This window comes from Narcine bancroftii, chromosome 10, assembly GCF_036971445.1.
Source record: "Narcine bancroftii isolate sNarBan1 chromosome 10, sNarBan1.hap1, whole genome shotgun sequence".
Lineage (NCBI taxonomy): Eukaryota > Metazoa > Chordata > Chondrichthyes > Torpediniformes > Narcinidae > Narcine > Narcine bancroftii.
Window position 1 is genome coordinate 15,330,795 of NC_091478.1, and position 18,616 is coordinate 15,349,410.

Genomic DNA, 18,616 nt, shown 5'->3' on the forward strand with positions numbered 1-18,616 from the left:
GTTGAGATACCACACTGCATTGGGGAAGAATGAGTTGTGTTATGACAGTTACGCTGTCCTATTTCACATGTCTTCACTGAAATTGACATTGTTGCAAACTCATTAGTTAGGATTGCATTCTATCAAAGCCAACTTAAGATGGTGATGAATTTCAGTGGGCAGTCAACTTTGAGAGGGTGTCACAGACCCACCCCATTGATGGAATCAAAGGCATGTTTAGCATGCTATTATAGAACCAACGACTGGGGTTTGAATCCAGCACTGCCTGTACAGAGTTTGTATGTTTTCCCCATGTCTGCATGGGTTTCCTCTGGGCACTCTGGTTTCTTCGACCCTTCAAAATATATATATGGGGTTTGTAGGTTAATTGGAGTATTTGGATGCCAAGGGCTCTTGGGCTGGAAGGGCCTGTTTCCGTGCTGTATGTCGAAATTTCAATGTAAAATGTAAAGACTTGAGTGAGGTTGAAAAAGCCATGCAGAAAGATTGGTGCTATTCTCTGAATTTTTCTTTTGGTTGACAACTCGTGTATTTGGATAAAATAAACTGTGATTCAGGAACAGCTCCTCAACCACTGGGAGAAGGTGGTTGAGGAGAATCCTGGCAATGATTCTTTCTGTGACAACCAGCAAGGAGATCCAGTTTTTTTTCTTAGAAAAGTTATTTCCCCCCACCCCCAAAAATGTATGTCTGGTGTAATGACTTTGCAATGAAGTGTCTGAACAATTTGACTGCATGTGTATTCTTTAATGTGATTATTGAATTCATTTTTGGGATGTAGCTGTCACTGTCAAGGTTAACATTTCATCTCTTTTCATTATTGGCTTTCGGCAATTAATTTTCATCTTTATTTACTGCATTTGCAAGATTTTGACCCATAAAGTTTGCTGGCATGTATTGAGTCCAAGATCACTTATGTTCTCTTGTAGGTACTGTAGGTCAGAAACTTTGGAGATGTTGAGTAATAAAACTTGACAAGTTTCTACATTGTGTATGAGAGTTAGTACACTCTCTGACCATATTATGCCTGTGGTGGAAGGCAGTGAATATTTAGATTAGTGGGCAAGGTGCCATTCAAATGGCCATCTTGGTTCTAGATGGGATTGAGGTGCTTTGATCTTCAGAGGGTTGATGCAATAAATGTTACAGATTGCATCCAATACATTGGGGGTGGTGCTGAGGTGGGGTGGGGGGGGGGTGCTTTCCATTGCACTCCAAACCATGGCTACGGTGAGTTTAAAGGGAGTCCGGGAGTTTGCATCCTGGTGAATGAAAGGCAATGGGAGTCTGTGCCTTGGTGTGTGAAAGGGAGTGTGCAAATCAAGGCACTGCTGTCATGAAGGGCAGTCTGAACCAGAGCCTCACGAAGTGAAAAAGAGTGTGGAAACTGGGCCCTGGATCTGTGAAGGGGACCATCTTAATTTTCAAATAGTCAGATAATGGATTATCAGAGTTGTATTAGAAATTCAAAACTGCCTTGTCCACCAGTAGGGATTTAGGTTCTGTGCAACTGTGCTTTTTCTCAACTAGTTACGCGAGCATAAAACTTCAGACGTGAGGAATCTGAAGAAATACTAGACAATGATGGAAAGATTCAGCAGATGTGGGGAGTGAAGCAGACTGCATTTTGGGTCACTGTTTTTGACCAGTAACATTAGGCACTTTCAGGTGGCCAATTGCCCCGCTTGTAAAGCCGCGTGTTTAGGCAATATGCGGCTGATTTTGAGGCCACCTGAGTGTGCAGGAGGCGCTCTCGAGGCGAGTTACGTAACCCTCCTCCGAGAGGGATAATCAGCTCCGCTCAGTGGCTCCCCCAGCCACCTGAATGCAGCTGGCTGAAAGCGGATGTTAAAGGGTCAGACTGCTGATCACAGCTGACTCTGGGCAGGAGCTGGAGTGGGCTCAGAGCCGCATCACCTGAAAAAGCCTATTGAGTTTGCTTCTCCCCAGCTAACAGTATGTTTATTTAAATGCTGAAACTCTTGATGAAATATCATTATTGCTTAACTACTGTAAGATTAACGGAACTGGGGCACGATTTCCTGCGATCTGTAATTTAGCGTGTGTCCTCACTGAAGGTCACTGGCTTTTTTATGGTGGAGTAACAGGGAGCCTTGATAACCCATTGTTATTTCTGAGACAAAATTTGGAATGTTTATATGAGAACTGCATCTGAAATGAACAATGTCAGAAAAATGCTAGCTGTGTTGCAAAATCTGAACTTTATATGTGATCATTCTCTGGTTTCTCATTTGTTTTCTCTCTCTTGATTATAGCTGATCTTTTCCTAATTTTTCTGCATAAAGCTCTCAGTCAGTCAAGTGTTTTTTTTGTTCACCCAGGTTATTGTGTTGAATTACTGAGCATTTAAAATTGACAACTCTCAAAGAGCCTGTGCCACCTTTAGTTGATTTAAAAATAATGGAGCAGTTGGTAATTATTTTAATTGCAGTATCCTGATCATAAACTATCATTTACATGACATTTTTTAAAATTTTAACTTTTGCTAACATATGACTGCTGATGGCAGCATAACCAAGCGGGTGTGTGTCTTTTTTCCCCTAACTTCTGGATACTGCTTGCTCAGCTGAGGTACGAACTCTAGGCTTAGTCTATCTGGTGCAATTCCCAGTCACTGTTGCATTTCTTAGTTTTAAAAAAATGCAAACTTTCTAATTGATTTAAGAATAATTTTACAATCCAGTAGTCGTGTATGTTTTGTATATACATCAACGCATACTATATAGACCAGTATTTTCATTTAGAAACTGACTACTAAATAATTTAATTGAGGAAAAAACTGTGCATCTGTGAATTTGGCACTTGTGGGTAGAGAATACTGTGCTTGCATTGTTCAGTGAAACAGATAAAAGACGTGAATACGTTTGGGGGGGATATTATAGTTGAAGATGGCCTGTTTCGTACAAGTATTGGGTATTAATGGGATAAATTTTTACTTGTGCTTCATTGAGAATGGAATACTACAGATGCATCCAGCCAAAGATTAAAGGCTTTATTCCATTACTCTGTTATCCATTATTGAATGTTTTAAATTGTGCTCACATTAGAGGTAATGATATTAATTTTTTTGCAGCATTAAATATTAGATTGCTCATACATGTATGTTAGGCTCCAATTGAATGCTGTGAATTTTTGGCACAAGTGAAATATTGCAGTATTACAAAATGTCATTGATTGAGAATGCTTTGATTTTTTTTTCTGTAAATTAATGCATATCATGTGTGCAGCAAATGAAATCAAAGTTTTGTCAGATTTGTCTCTATCAAGGATCATTCAGACCAATAGCATAGGAACAGTTTCTTTCTGAAATATCAATAGAAATAAATCAACAGGTCAGAATCCTTTTCTTTGGGCGGTTATTTGCACTAGATTGTAATGAAATATAAAATGTTCTCCAGCACAGGGAGATTGTGACTGCATGGATTTACATTGGGTGCTCATCCCAAAGACATGCAGGTTGTGGCACAGGACAGTACAGCATGGGAACTGGCCCCTTTAGCTCGCCATGTCAGTGCCTGTAACTCTGTTCCCTGCCTGTTCACGTGTCTAAGTGCATCTTATAACATTGCTAATGTATCTGCTTCCACCGCCTCTCCTCGCTGACCATTCCAGGCACCTCATGTTATTTTTTTAAATAAATATCTTTACCCCCACAAATCTCTTTTAAGCTTTTCATTCCTTGAATCCATACCCTCTAGTATTTGGCATTTCCACACTGTTTAAGTTTTATTTGTCCTAAAATACCTTGTACAGGGAGAAGGGTTCTTCCCTATGTCTCATAATTTTAATTACTTTCTCCCTTGTTACTCCAATACCACAAAAAGACTGACTGCACGATGGCAAAGACTCCCTTCTGCGTGAGAATAATGAAATACTTTTTTTGTATTATTGACTCTTCAATTAAATTAAGTTTACTATCACAATTTTTTTGAACAGAGTTGCAACTAAAAATTTCGGTGTCTCTGTACATTGAAAATTGTATTTGCCAGTAAACACATTATTTTCATCAGGCCTCTGACAATTCATTTTTTCCAACCTCATGTAGCCAATGCACTACAATCCATGAAGTCCTAGTTAACCTCATTTGCACACTCTTCCTCTCCAAAGCCTCGCATCCTTACTTTGCAAAATACTAATGCTAGAAATCTGAAATAAAAATAGAAATATTTAGCTGACGTGGGAACTATTGAGGAAAGAGATGCAAAATGTACGTGTCAGGTTCAAGACCTTCAAGTTCCTTCTTTAACCATCCTTTAAAAATATATTTATTGATATTTTACAATAAAACAGTACAATTATGCATGTGCTGCAAGAGTTTAGAAATGATGCTCAATATAAGGAAATTCAGAACACAAGCATAATATTAAAGTAGAATTTAGAAACAAAAAATCTTTAGTCATAATAGTCCATAAATGAGCCCCATATAATTTGAAATGTAATATTTAAATCCTTTTTTGAATATTTTATTTAAATTTTCCATTCATGTAATTAATAAACTTTTAAATAAACAAATATTGATTAAATTTAAAATTGCAATGATTACATGCTGGTTTTATCCCACCCTTTCCCTCCCCTCCACCCCTCCTTATTTTTTTCTTCTTTGGCATGGCTTCGCGGACAAAGATTCTCAAAAATTATACAAAAAAGATATAATTGTGATGTATAGTAATATGAAATATAGAAAAGAGAGAAAAATCGTTTTCTGGATTGCACATAGGGTCAGGTTGCACTCTGGGATCCTAGAGTATTTGCACAACCATTTTAGGGAAGAAGAAATTTCTTGGGAAAGGAAAAATGGCAAGAGTTGCTTTAGAAAGATAAATGTGGAAATGTGACTTGGGAGATTTGTTCCTTCCTAACTTAAAGAATTATTATCAAGTGGCTCAAATGAGATTTCTTAGTTTTTTTTTCGAGGGATCAGGAAAACAGGCATGGATCAAAATAGAGTTAGATAAAAATAGGAGAGAAAATGGCAGAGTAATTTAAATATAAATGGGATTCAAAGTTAATAACCGGTGTGAAAAAAACACCATTGTTGAAACATTTGAATACGATTTGGAATAAGGTAAATAATGAAATTGGAACAAAAGGAAGTATATCACTTAAGACTCCTTTGATTCAAAATAATCTTAACCCTTTTACTAAAGATAATCAATTTTTAAATATTTGGTTTCATAAAGGCATTAAATATGTAGATTATTATGAACAAGATCATTTGATGTTATTTCAACAATTAAGGAATAAATATGGAATAATTCAGAAAACTTGCTATCCTCAAGAGGATATCTGCGAGAAAAGTTTCTAACACTTGTAGTAAGTTGGAAATTCTTATCTGGAGAGGTAATACTAAGAAATTTATTTCTGCAATGTACCTTTTCATTAAAAGCAGGTACTGTTAAACAGTTTAAAAATCTAGACCGAAATGGGAGGCAGATCTAAATATTGCAGTTGATGAGAAAAGTGTATTGCAGTGACTTAGAAATCAGATGCATATTTAGGTATGGAGAGATAGAATGCAGAAATTCAAAGTTTCATTCCTTTGGAGAAAACTGCATATAATTTAAGAAATAAATATGCTGTCTTTTTACAAATTTGAAGCCTGTATATTCAAAGTTTAAGGGTAAATATGTATATTAAAAAAAAAGTTCTTCCAGCCTTTTGAGACCTGTTAATTTTCTTCCCCAAAATATTTGAATCCTGAGGCACCTTCAGGTGGCCAAAATCCCCCCGATGTAAAGCCGCATATTATGCCTGTATGCGGCTGTCAGGAGGCCACTTGAAAGTGCAAGAGGTACATGCGAGGCAAACTTTGTAATCCTCCTTCGGGAGCGATAATCGCCAGAGCACTGAGGTCCCCCTGGCACTTGAATGCAGCCACCTGAAAGTGGCTGCTAAGGGGATGACAATCAGCTAGCGAGCGCCTGACAGCCCCCCCTCCATGCTGCCCATGCCCCCTGGCACAAGTCAGAAAGCGCAGGCTATCAGCGCTGGGGCGGCCGGCGTGGGCCGTCCCCATACCAATCCAACTTCCCCACTCTCTCCCCATAGCCCCACGTCAGTCCCCACACTGTGGGGCAGCCGGCGCGGATTGTCTCCATACTGATCCCACTTCCCCACGCTCTCCCCACAGCCCTGTATCAGTCCCCACACTGTGGGGTAGCCGGCTGTCAGCACGGATGGCCAGCGCGGTCCACCCCAGCTCTGACAGCCCGCGCCGGCCGCCCCACAGTGTGGGGACTGATTCAGGGCTCTGGGGAGAGCACGGGGCAGTGGGATCAGTTGTCAGTTTTTGCCAGTTTCATTGTCCTCAGGCTCCATTGTCAACAAAACCTAATTTCCATATTTAGTTTTTTTTTACTCAGTGAAATTGCTTTGTCCAAATTTCCAATGGAAAGTGCATTTCCAAGACCTTCAGTCTATTGGGCAGAGGAACTTTTTATGTCCCATTCAAATAATTTTTTGCACATGTCCCACTTAACTGGAAGCTCCATTTGTTCTTGATTTCCTATGTAAAGTTATAGTTTTCAATTTGAGGTGACATGATTCGGGATGGCAGTATTTGCTTGTATATAGACACAAAAATCTGAACAGTTACATAATTTGACATTTTCATTTGGTGCACATTTGTGGAAGTTTAAATCCCTTGTTCCAAAATGTGTGCTTGAAAGGTCTTCAGTCTGAAAATTTAGCTCTGTTTTCCTTTCCACAGATTGCTTTCTGACTTGCTGAGTGTTTCAGTATTTTATGTTTTTATTTTTGATTTCCAGCTTACTTTAGTCTTTTGGATAATCATTTGGTTTAACATGAGAAGGAATAATTAACATGAGAAGGAATAATATGTATTAATGGTACTTTGACATCACTGTCTTAAATTTGGTGAATTTACTCTTCACTGACTCCTTTCAAATATGTTTTAGATGATTGATAAATAAGTTTGTCACTTAAACCAAAGAAATACATATGGAATTGTTCATAAAATCTTTAAACAAGTCTAAACTATTGTTTTCATTTCTGTTTTGAATTTTATAGCTGGCTCCTTCTCTTCCTCTGCAAGAGGATTTTGTGTATCACTGGAAAGCCATAACCCATTATTACATTGAAACATCAGGTAGGAGGCTCTTGTATTTTATGTGATGCTTTTAAATACATTCTGTGGAAAAAAATGCCTATCCATCGAACTTGCTTATTTATGGCATGCCTGATAAAAGCTAGTAATTTATGAAGCATATCTCTAGAGAGTGGAACACAACTTTGTGGGAATGGCCAATCTGACAACTTGAAATGTTTTTGTGAGTAAATTTGAGTAAATCTCAAATTTCTTGGAGTTCTTACTTAGATACCTCAAAGTCCAGATGGTCAGCACTGTGGTAGATAGGAAAAAAAAAGTTAATGTTTAAGGTTAATGACCTTTCATCAGGATTGGGTCATCGATATGAAATATTGCACTGAATCTTGCTGACCTGAGCCACAGCCTGAATTTGCCAGCTCAAGTCCCCTCATACCCATACTTGTCCAGATTCAGAGGTTCTAAGTTGCCAGCCCAAAGATTCCCAAATTCCATCAATGTGATCGGAGCAGTAACTGGTCTTCCAGGGGAGTTTTGAGAAAGTTCCCTGACCAAAACATTCCTTATAATTTTCCTGAAAGGCACAGTCTTTAACAAGTATTTAACTTGTGTGAAATATGAATAATATTAAACTATTGTTAAATTAATTTTTAAAATAAACAAAAAATATTAAATTAAACAAATTCTAAAGTTGCAAATGGAGAAATTACCTTTCCCTTTGAATATAACTTATTGCTATGGTCCTCAATAGATTTTGCATCCTGCACCAGGCCTGATCTGTCAGTTGCGGATAAATGAACTTGAAAATAAGAACCTTCAAATTCAAGGACAGTTTCTTTCGTGTTGTTATCAGAAACTTAAATGGACCTTTAATTGGTAAAAGATGATGCCCTTGCGCCATTTTAACTGTACCTCTCGTACTCTGGACTTTCTTTGTAACAGAATATCCTGCACTCTTCGACTTCAGTTTTATTTTTGCAAACCTATTGTGCTTAACCATGAGTTGACTCGCATGCAAAACAAAGCCCTTCACTGTTTTTCAATAAAAAATTCAATTCAAATTTATTCAGTTTACTGATTCTTCAAGTGGTAGCATGTATAACATTTCAAGACCTGCCATTTGAAAATGTGATCCGGCCCATCAACCCTGTTTGTCTCCCTCGATAGACATGGCCAAATTGGCATTTTTTCCTTCTTGTGGTTATAAACTAGTGGTAGACCCCTAACGTCGAAGTACTCGAGATGGCAGAGGTCGACAGCATCGAGTCCACGCTGCTGAAGATCCAGCTGCGCTGGATGGGTCACGTCTCCAGAATGGAGGACCATCGCCTTCCCAAGATCGTGTTATATGGCGAGCTCTCCACTGGCCACCGTGACAGAGGTGCACCAAAGAAAAGGTACAAGGACTGCCTAAAGAAATCTCTTGGTGCCTGCCACATTGACCACCGCCAGTGGGCTGATATTGCCTCAAACCGTGCATCTTGGCGCCTCACAGTTTGGCGGGCAGCAACCTCCTTTGAAGAAGACCGCGGAGCCCACCTCACTGACAAAAGGCAAAGGAGGAAAAACCCAACACCCAACCCCAACCAACCAATTTTCCCCTGCAACCGTGTCTGCCTGTCCCGCATCGGACTTGTCAGCCACAAACAAGCCTGCAGCTGACGTGGACTTTTTACCCCCTCCATAAATCTTTGTCCGCGAAGCCAAGCCAAAGAAAAGAGACTTCATATATCCAAGCCTCGCTCATAACATTTCAAGAATTTCCACACTTTTACTAAATTCAGTATTCAAAGATTATGTTGATTTTATTTCATTTGACCTTCCAGCATCAAATAATTGATGGCTTGCAAATTGCAATGCTCCATATTAAATATTTTTTGATCTCTATTTCCTGCTCTGCTTCTAACTGCTGCGTAAAGCTTTGGTTTTGAGCAAGCAGGCATTGCCTAACTTCTGAGTTTTGTTTGCTGAAATTTGTCTGTTTTTAAAAAAAATTAGCGTTATCTGGAGCCATGGTTCACAGAAGTAGGAGAGGATTGCTGAGTTCAGATGAAATTATTTATTGTACTTCAGGGGTGGCCAAACTGCTGCTTCTGAGCCACATTAGCTCTTTGACATACAATGTACATTATGTTGGCTGAGATAAGAATCGTGGGATCCGGTGCTCACAGTCATAGTTTTAGTGGGTGTGGCTTGCAAAAAGCTATCTTGCAGCTCTCAAACATCTGAAGTTTATCGTATGTGGCTCTTGCATTCAGCAAGTTCGGTCACCCCTGCTATAATTAATCAGTTCTAACCTAACTCCAGTTAACGTGTATAAAAAATGAGTAAGATTGATGCAAAAGTATATGCCAAACTTAAGATTAATTTTGTTTGACTATTTCTGCTATTTCATTAATCAATAAAAAATATTGTAACCTGGATTGTAAATCATAAGTTGTTAATGTGTTTCATGACAGACGACAAAGCTCCTGTAACAGATACAAACATCCCATCACATCTGGATCAGATGCTCGATATTTTGCTTCAGGAGGAACATGAAAGGGAATCTGGAGAGACGGGGCCTTGTATGGAATACTTACTTCATCACAAGATTTTGGAAACTCTATACACCTTGGGGAAAGCTGATGTATGTTCTTGTGTTGCAGTCTTCCTTTGAGTCAATCACACAGAATAACATTGTAGGGCTTGAAAACTTTTGATAAGTTTTGAATTTAATAAATCAATGGCCAGTCATCTACATTGTAGTAGAAAATAAAAATATAGCTTTTGAGTAGCCATTACATGATTGATATAATCTGATCAGCTTTACTATGTGTTAGGTTAACTGAGTGCATAGACATATTTTAACAACCCTTTTCATTCCAACCACTAAAATTAAATTGACCTTTAAACAACTCTATATTTAGTTTGCAAATTAACTACTGAGAATAAGTGTTTGTTCGAAAGTCATAATGTAAAAGTTGCAATCCAAAATAATCTTTAATATTTTATAATAATTGTAACATTTTACAGGGTATATTTTAAGTCTGACTTGTTTGCACATGCTATTTTTATTTATCCCTGTAAGTTATTCCTCAAATGTAAATAAGTTAAATCCCTTTTCACCCTTTCCAAGTTCTAACATTCAAGTTCTGTCATTGTAACGTAAATCCGAACATCCATAAGTCTGTGAACAGGAGCCGAGGGGAGTTGTATGGCAATTGTGTGATGCATGTTTTATATTGAGTGGTCCCTGATCACTTGGCTTCAATAGAAAAGTGAGAGTCACCATTATTGAAAATGGAATTGCCACAGTCAGGATTAAAATGTGGATGCAAATCCTTAAAATTTAATGTAGCATTGTCAAACCATAATCGTACTCAAATAGTGAAAAAATGAAATGTGTGCCCAGCACAGGAAACTCTGTGCGTTTTACCAAAATTTGAATCATTGGGTTGAATTTTATTTTCCAGGTGTGCTTACAATTTTTTGTGTTTGATAGTGTCCACCTGGAATGAAACAACAGGTTTTGATTTTCTATACCAAATTACTTGGAAGGATCAAGCAACCCCTACTACCGCATATAAATGTTCACAAACCTGTGCAGGTATGATGTGTTCATTGCCATGTAAAATTGACAATCCAGAATTTCTGTGTGGTGTCAAATATCTTCTACAATTGTAGAAATTATTGCAATTGTGGCATGTGTGTCTAATTTGAATGCAGACTGTTATAAAACAAAAAAATAGGAACCTGTTAGCACCCGAAAGATGAAAAACTTTTTCAAATTGTTGACTGGCTAACTAAGAATAAACTCCAGCTAGCTCTGAAATTCATGGGTGATTGTTTTTTCAATGTTAAGTAAAACTGCACAAGTAACCAGAGTCTCAAGTCTGGATAATTCTTTCAAGAGCCAAGACGACACAACTTGTTTACTGGTGGAAAAGGGATATGGCTGAATTAGGAAGAAACTGTGTTTCCAACTTCAGTTCGTTATCAACTTATTATTTATCGCTGGTGTACTTGTGGATATACAAGTTGAATACTGACGCGAAACAATGGTCTATTGTGGTATGTAATGCAGCCAAAACTCCACTGAAGAATCTTCATGTTTAGATGAGTACCGATAAACAGGCAGCGGCCATGGCACGAAGTGTCTCTGTCTGTTAAACAGATCTAGTCTTTGCATCACATTTGCAGAAGGAAAACTGCTCCTTTCCACGCACCCGTAGAGCACGGCACTGATGAAGTGACTCATTATCATTACTTGAAATATTGGATAAAGAAGAAATAATGAAGCCCTCTTTCCTTAACCTGCTATCCTGTAGAATAATGCCAAATAAGTAAACTGTTGAACCTTTTTCCAGTTTGGTCAGATAAATGTGTTATTTTTCAGTAGTGTGCGAAAGGTTAACGAAGACTGTTTTAAGAGATTAAACTAGGAGCACACTGGTAGATGTGAATTGGTGCCCATGTTATTTTGAGCTAGCATATGTGCTTTTGGTGGGGAGAAAGGAAATTTGTTTTTAAAATTCAACTTTTCTGCTATGTATGATTTCACTTTTTTTTAGAAATTAATTAGACTTTGTGGTGAAGTTCTCGCTGCTCCCACAGAGAATGAGGAAATACAGTTTCTTTGTATCGTTTGTGCAAAGTTGAAGCAAGACCCTTATTTGGTCAACTTCTTTCTGGAGGTATGTATGTTCAACTATCCTGCACTACTGCTTATAAAGTTGCTGCATCGCTCGTTGCTTGGAAGCTGTTTCTTTTGTTATCTTTAAATTCTCGAGAGTAATGACGTCATGGTGGTGCTCATCAAAAGAAATTGCTGCTGGAAAATTTGTGGCTGTTGCCTCCATTTTGTCGTTATTTTGATGCATTTGAGAAACTTGCAAAGTGTTATTAATTTGGACCATTTTATTGAAGTAATAGTTTCTTATCAACTTTTTTTATATTTTGTGTATAAATTATCTTGGTTTCTGGGTGTAGCTTCAAAATAGATGTTATGGTGCTCGACCAGAAATTGAGTCCATGTTTCATATCAGTGGGCCTGATAGTTTGTTGCACAGCATCAAAGCTAATGGTGAGCATAAATGATGATCTTGTATCAATACACAAAAGTGTTGCAGGGACTCAACAGTTTGGGCAATGGGAAGATGACATTTCAGCCTGGAATACTTTGTCTGGAATGCCAGAAATTGGGCAAATGCCTGAATAAGAAGATGTGGGATAAGTGAAGGGGGAGGAGCAGAGGCCTGTTGGCACTTCTCTGTATTGTTCTAGTTCCTCAGCTTCTGCAAACCCCTTCGTTCTCTAACATCCCATTTACTGGAAAAAAAATCTGCTATACCTATTTAAACTAGCTTCCATCTTATTCTATAACAAATGTATCATTTAACATTCTGTTGAATAACTGAGCAAGTTCTAATCTGTTGACACACAAGAGACAACAGATGCTAGAATCTGGAAGAAAACAATCTACTTTATTATTGGATAATGTGATACCAATGGTATGAAGTGCTTTTGTTTCCCATTTTTTCCCTTGGATTTATGGCCTTAATTTGAGGCAAATATTGTTAATTTTCATGTCATTGGATCATGTCTTTTCCACTTACAACCTTGGTATTTTCTGAAAGTATTTCCCTACTCCAAGCAATGCAAATTTTAGCTGAGGAAGGCTTTTCACAGGAAATCAAAATATTTAAGAAGGGATATCATCAAAGATTTAGTCGAATTACATTTTACAGAGCATCCTGGTTTTGGTGAAGGTTTAAGAATCAAGTTTAAGCTTTTGACAACCGAAGTTACAAATTTTGGGTTTTTGGCAAAATGTGGCCAAGATTAGTGGAGTGAATTTGATAGAGGTCAGCAAGAAAATGTGTTTTCAATTAGAATGCGATTTGGAAAGAGGACAAATCTTGGGAAAAGACTCTAAGCAGAAACATTGATGTGGGTCTATTAAGGTAAATAGTTTGTTTCTGTGCTGTCAGTACCATGTATTATATTTTGTCATAATACACAAAATTCGTCAACTTTTGCTGCTACAAATATGTGTAATGAGGCATCACTAATATTGTTCAGCACTCCTAATGATGAGAGAGAACCAAATGAGTCCCTTCAGAGACACTGAGTGACTGGATTTACTGCAAAGCTTCCCTGATCCATTAGTGAATCAGAGCTCCCTGATTCAAACTTCCGATTCAATCAGAGTGTTTCAGCAGTCAAAGACCCTTTTTGTCCTCAGCTCCCTGTCATGTCCCAATACCTGGTTACCCCCAGCCAGTCTGTGTCAAGTTTGAGTCCTTCAGCTACCAGTCTTCAGTCATCCACAGCATGTGTGGGTCCTTCAGCTGCTGAATTCCTCACTGATCTGCTGTCCTTGGGCATGAATCTCCGAGGTTATCAAGGTGTTTTTAAAAAAATACCATTAGCCCATTTAACAGACTGTTTAAGGTTTGTACAGGGCCGTCAGGTGTACAACTGGCCAATAGGACCTCACGAAGGAGCTCTGTATTTCCATTCCCTGATCTCTTGGATCCACACCACCAGCAGCAGCACAGCTATTACAGCATTGTCTACGTCTGATTCCACCTGCATTGAATTCGCCCATCGTTATTGAATGAAGATCTACTGGGACCAATGCCTGAAGAGGGTGCACAAAATCAGTGAGCCGGTGCGGACTCAAAAGGCCAACATGGCCTGTTTCTGCTCCGTAAATGGTTATATGGTTATTAGTAGTTGATAAGAAGAGTATTCCTCTGTTGCCAGAATGAATCAACATAATGCCAGCAAGTTAGCAGCTTGTTCAAATGACCCATTGTTTTACACCCAAAAAAACAAGCGGCTTGTCTTTTAATTACTTTCCTAAGTTTTTCCTTAAATCTGGACTGTTTTTTTTCTCTTCCAGAACAAATCTCCAAGAGACGCAGGAATGACCCACCCGCGGCAAAAAGTAATAGATGTTTCAAACAAAACAGTCATGGTTGCAGACGTACCGTCAGAGATTGAACAGGCATGTTCTCTTGAAGATGAAACCAGAACAGGATTTGTCAGTGCTACATGCAAAGCTATAACCAGCCCTTTGGTCAACAGCAGTGGATCATCTCAACAGAGTACTGATCTGTCTGCATCTTTTAATGAGGTGGCCTTTGTTCCACAGACAATTGCTACAACTGATCACTGTCAAAACCAAGATTACAACTTGGTAAACTCATTGTTAAATCTCAGTAAAAGCCCGGTAGGTATGTTTTTAAACACCTAAGTGAATCCATTTCATTTACAGCTACAGTTGTGTAATTATACTGATTTGGTCAGGATCATATTTGCATGGTTACCACAGTGAGGGAAATATGTAAAGAAATACCATTGTATCTGTCTTAATATTAAGATGAAAATATCATTTCATATTGAGTCAGATTGGAGAAGTAGCATTGTCAGCATCTGATATACTTCCTTAAGACTGTTCGTTGATATCTTTTAAAAATAATCAAGTCCCATAAAACCAGAATAGAAAATCTGCTGATATCTACTTGTATCATTGATGCTGGAGTAAACTTGCTACTTGACGGCATTGCATTTTTATGTTCTTAAAAACATGCAGCAAATACATCACAAAACATCAGAAAGTGTTCATAGGAGGTTGATGAAAGACTAGGTTTATTATAGTAATACGCTTGGTAATCGATGATCAGTTCAGGAAAGCAGTTGAATTATCAGTCATGATAATCTGAACTTGCCAAATTCCTCCCAGAATCTAAACACCAAGCAGTTTCTTTCCTATTTTCACTTCAGGATGGTCGAATTGTTGTTAAAGCTTCTGAAGGTCTAATGCTGCTGGTTAGTTTGCCAGAGCTTACAGCTGCCAAGTGCCTGACTGAGAATACTTCTCTATGCCAACTGCTAACAGAAAGACTGGGCATGCTTTATAGAGCATTGCCACAGTCGATTGACCCCATGGACATTGAATCTTTGGAATCTGTCAACTGGGGGTAAGTAGAACAGAATAACTATTTTTTAACCAAAGTGGATGTGCATGCAGAAAAAACTTGCAACCGTTAGTTTAAAAAAAAAACCATAGTGTGTAGAGACAATTCACAGTGATAATTATCCTTAAAAGCAGTTTTCTAGTTTTTGAATGGAAACCAGGCCACATTTCTTGAAGCATGGAAAACTCTCTGCTCCAGTTCTAAGGAGGATGCAGACAAGAGAAAAAGTGAGCCAAGATTTTCCACTTTGAGTTGTTTTGTTGTCATTGCATTCAACTTTAACATTATAATCTTCAGTATTCAAAATTATGATTAAATGCTGAGAAGTGTCAGAGTCTGGGAAGAATGTTACTTTCCACAATGAAATATGGCTTTTGTGCAAATAGTTCTGGTACATAGTTTTATGAACTAGAACTTTGATTATGGTGCACTGGTTCTCAAATGAGCAATTCTGCTTCTGTCCAAATCTCTCTGTACCCAGCCAAAACTGCTGCCCTCATTCCTGTTGACCTATCGAGCACAATTTATCATGGTCGTCTTTTGTCCTTAATTCCTCCCAATTAATTGAAATGCAGTGTTGATCAAGATCCAAGGGAAGAAAACTGCTAATGTTGTGATGAGTCGGCATACAGGAGGGAGAATGAAAACTTGGCTAATGGTGTAATGTTATCAAGAAGCTGATTATATCCTTTAGGAAAGGAAAACGAGATGTGTATGATCCAGTGATCATTAGGGGATCAAAGATTGAGAGGGTGAGCAATTTAAATTCCCAGTGGTCACTGTCATTGAAGTCTTACCCCTGGGCCCATCATATTAATACCATTATAAAGAAAGCACATTAGTACCTCTACTTTCTCAATTTGTGGAGGTTTGGTATGTAATTGCAAACCTTGGCAAACTTTTACAGATGTGTAGTGGAAAGTGTGCTGACTGGCTGCATCACAGCCTGGTATAAAGAACACCAATACCTCTGATTTTAAAAAATCCTACAAAAGATAGTGAACTCAGCCCAGCACATCAAAGACAAAACTCTCCCCACCATTGAAAATCTCTACCACCCTTGACAGCAAATAAGGACTCCCCTCCTTCCCCCCCCCTTAAAATTGCCCCAAACACCTCACCCCCCCTCCCACCAAAACCTAGATCTTAAATGTGAAGATGATATTTTGGGCACCAAAATGCAAATGTAGTGAAGGCTTTCATCTGCAAGATGGCAACAGGAGGAAAGCACTCAAACTACTCACTCAGCTTCAAGAAGCCTGCAGAGGTGCTGTGGCTGTCCAGGAAGTGGGCCCGCAGCTTTGCAGACCACATTCCCTAGGGTGGCCTGTGCTTTCCGGAGCGCTGCTCACTTCTCCCGGTAAGGAGGCTGACGATGGCAGCCCCCACCAGCAGTGCAAGAGCAGTGTTCATGGGGGCAGGTGGCAATGAGCAAGCATGGCCTCCATGCCTCATTCAGAGTGGAGCCTGATCTCCAAGGCCCAGCACTCCCCTCAAAGCAAGTGATCGATCATTTGCTCCCAACGACGGTGGTCTCTGCCCATTGCCCTGGTGTCTGGCTTCTCTCGCTCCCGCCTTCACACCCATAGGTCCCGGTGCACCTGTTAATCATTTGGTGTTTGCACATGGGGGGGAAGAACACAGCCTCCTCCTCAGTGGGCAGGAGGACGTGTTGCTTATGTACAAGGAGGCTTCGGCATCTCGGCCATGCAAGGCTGGAGGGTTTCCATCCAGGTGAGTGAATGCACACATGTACGCATTATCTACAAAAGGCCTTGCAGGAGGAACCCTTTCGCCAATTTACACTAAAACAAATTTTTCCTAAAATCTCCCGCTAAAATGGAGGGGGAGTCTTATATGCCAATGGGTCCTAAATGCTGTTAAATACGGATACATGGACTGTTTCCGTCAGAGAGCAGCAGCAATTATCAAGGATCCGCACCAACCAGGGCATGCTCTATTCTCACCGCTACTTTGGGAAAGAGATACAAGTACCACAGGACTCGTGGCTCCAGGTTCAGAAATAGTTGCTACCACTTAATGATCAGATTCCTGAACAACAGACTAATTCAGAGACTTAATTGAGGACTTGTGCTTTGCTCATTATTATTATGAAATATTTATACTCTGTATTTGCACAGTCATTTTGTTCATATTCTTTCTTTCCTTGAAGACAGTATACAGTTACCAGTAATTAGAAATTCTGCCTGGCTCGCAGAAAAAGAATTTCAGGGTTGCATGGGATGTAATGGTTGTACTTGACAATTAATTGAACTTCGAATTTCAAATTAAAAACAAAATTCAAGAAATACTCAGCAGGCCATGACATATCACTGGACAGAAAAACCATGTTAATGTTTCAGGTTGATGACTTCTCATCAGAAATGGGAGAATTTAGAAAAAAGGTATATTTTAGAGGGAAGGGGAGGGGCGAGGTGGCGAATACATTGGGAATGTGATCTAGGATGGAGACCAAGAAACAGTAAGGGAGTGGTGAAAGTTTAAGGCAACTCATCTGCTAGAGAGAGTAAAAACAGGCAAGAAACAAAATCAGAATTACAAATGTGTGTTAGCAAAATAGCTGTTGCTTGAAATCAAAAATACTGCAAAAGCCAAACAAGTCGGGAGGAAATGCTACCCACTTTCAGCTGATGCTATTCAGGATCAACAATTTTCTTTTGGTCTTCATCCCAGGTGTTCACTTTGTACTTCCACCCCATCGCTTGTATCCAAACTAGAACTTTTCTTTTCCAAAATTGTTCCAGTTTTAAGACCAAGATATTGACCTGAAGCATCAACTCTGCAAATATAAAAGATACTGCTGGACAGTGTCTAGGCGGGGGTGAGGAGAGAGGAATTGTTAATGTTTTTTTTGGTCAAGATCTTTCTCAAAACTGAGAGGAAAGGTAGCTGGTACGTTATGATATTGCTGATGAAGGATAAAAGGCTAAAATAAAGGACATGAGACTTTGAGTGCCAGGAATTGGAAGGCACCAGAATGATGGAGACCAGGCAAGATTCCTGGGTGTCGATGGGAAGGGACTAGAAGAGGGGAGAGTCGAGGTATGAGGGTATAAGTTCAGTGGCATCAGTGCAGGCTGAAACATTGGTTAAGAGGTAGAAGCAGGAAATGCAGAGTAGTTATTTTTCCACAAATGTTTAGCATTTTCAGTTTTTATATCTAAGAATACTCAACAACAACAATTTATTTGCACTAATAACAAAATTATGATGCATTGAATTTTGCTTTGGAATTGATTATCTGGAAAATGGTGCTGCAGAAATTTTTCACCCTTTAGTATAACTTGTTTAAAAGCTGTATTAAAGTAACAATGACTACTGCCGCCTTCTTAAAAAAAAATTGCCATTTTCTGCAATGATGCAGACAAATATTGTTGAAGATCCTTGTAATCCAAGTTCCTATCTGACCCAATACTGCAGCCATGCAATATGTTAAAAACTTGAATTTCTGAAGGTGTGTGAATGTTCATTTCAAATTAATTATAAATTGCTGTAGAGGAAACGTAATGTGCAATGTCATATTTTTTAATATATTTAAATT

The 18,616-nt window shown here is 38.8% G+C and overlaps 1 protein-coding gene across 2 annotated transcripts in view; it reads left to right on the forward strand.

Annotated features, from left to right (window-relative positions):
* The window catches only part of fhip2a (FHF complex subunit HOOK interacting protein 2), a 52,655-nt gene that overhangs the window by 4,246 nt on the left and 29,793 nt on the right, over window positions 1-18,616 (forward strand). The window contains exons 1-7 of one of the 2 annotated variants that reach the window (XM_069900013.1): window positions 1,870-1,956; window positions 7,051-7,129; window positions 9,547-9,716; window positions 10,572-10,676; window positions 11,641-11,763; window positions 13,977-14,306; window positions 14,861-15,057. In XM_069900013.1, coding sequence (XP_069756114.1) covers window positions 9,597-9,716; window positions 10,572-10,676; window positions 11,641-11,763; window positions 13,977-14,306; window positions 14,861-15,057 — 875 coding nt within the window. In that variant the 5' untranslated portion in view covers window positions 1,870-1,956; window positions 7,051-7,129; window positions 9,547-9,596. Of the gene's footprint in view, window positions 1-1,869; window positions 1,957-7,050; window positions 7,130-9,546; window positions 9,717-10,571; window positions 10,677-11,640; window positions 11,764-13,976; window positions 14,307-14,860; window positions 15,058-18,616 lie in introns of those variants that run through there. The other variant, XM_069900012.1, reaches the window with a different exon arrangement.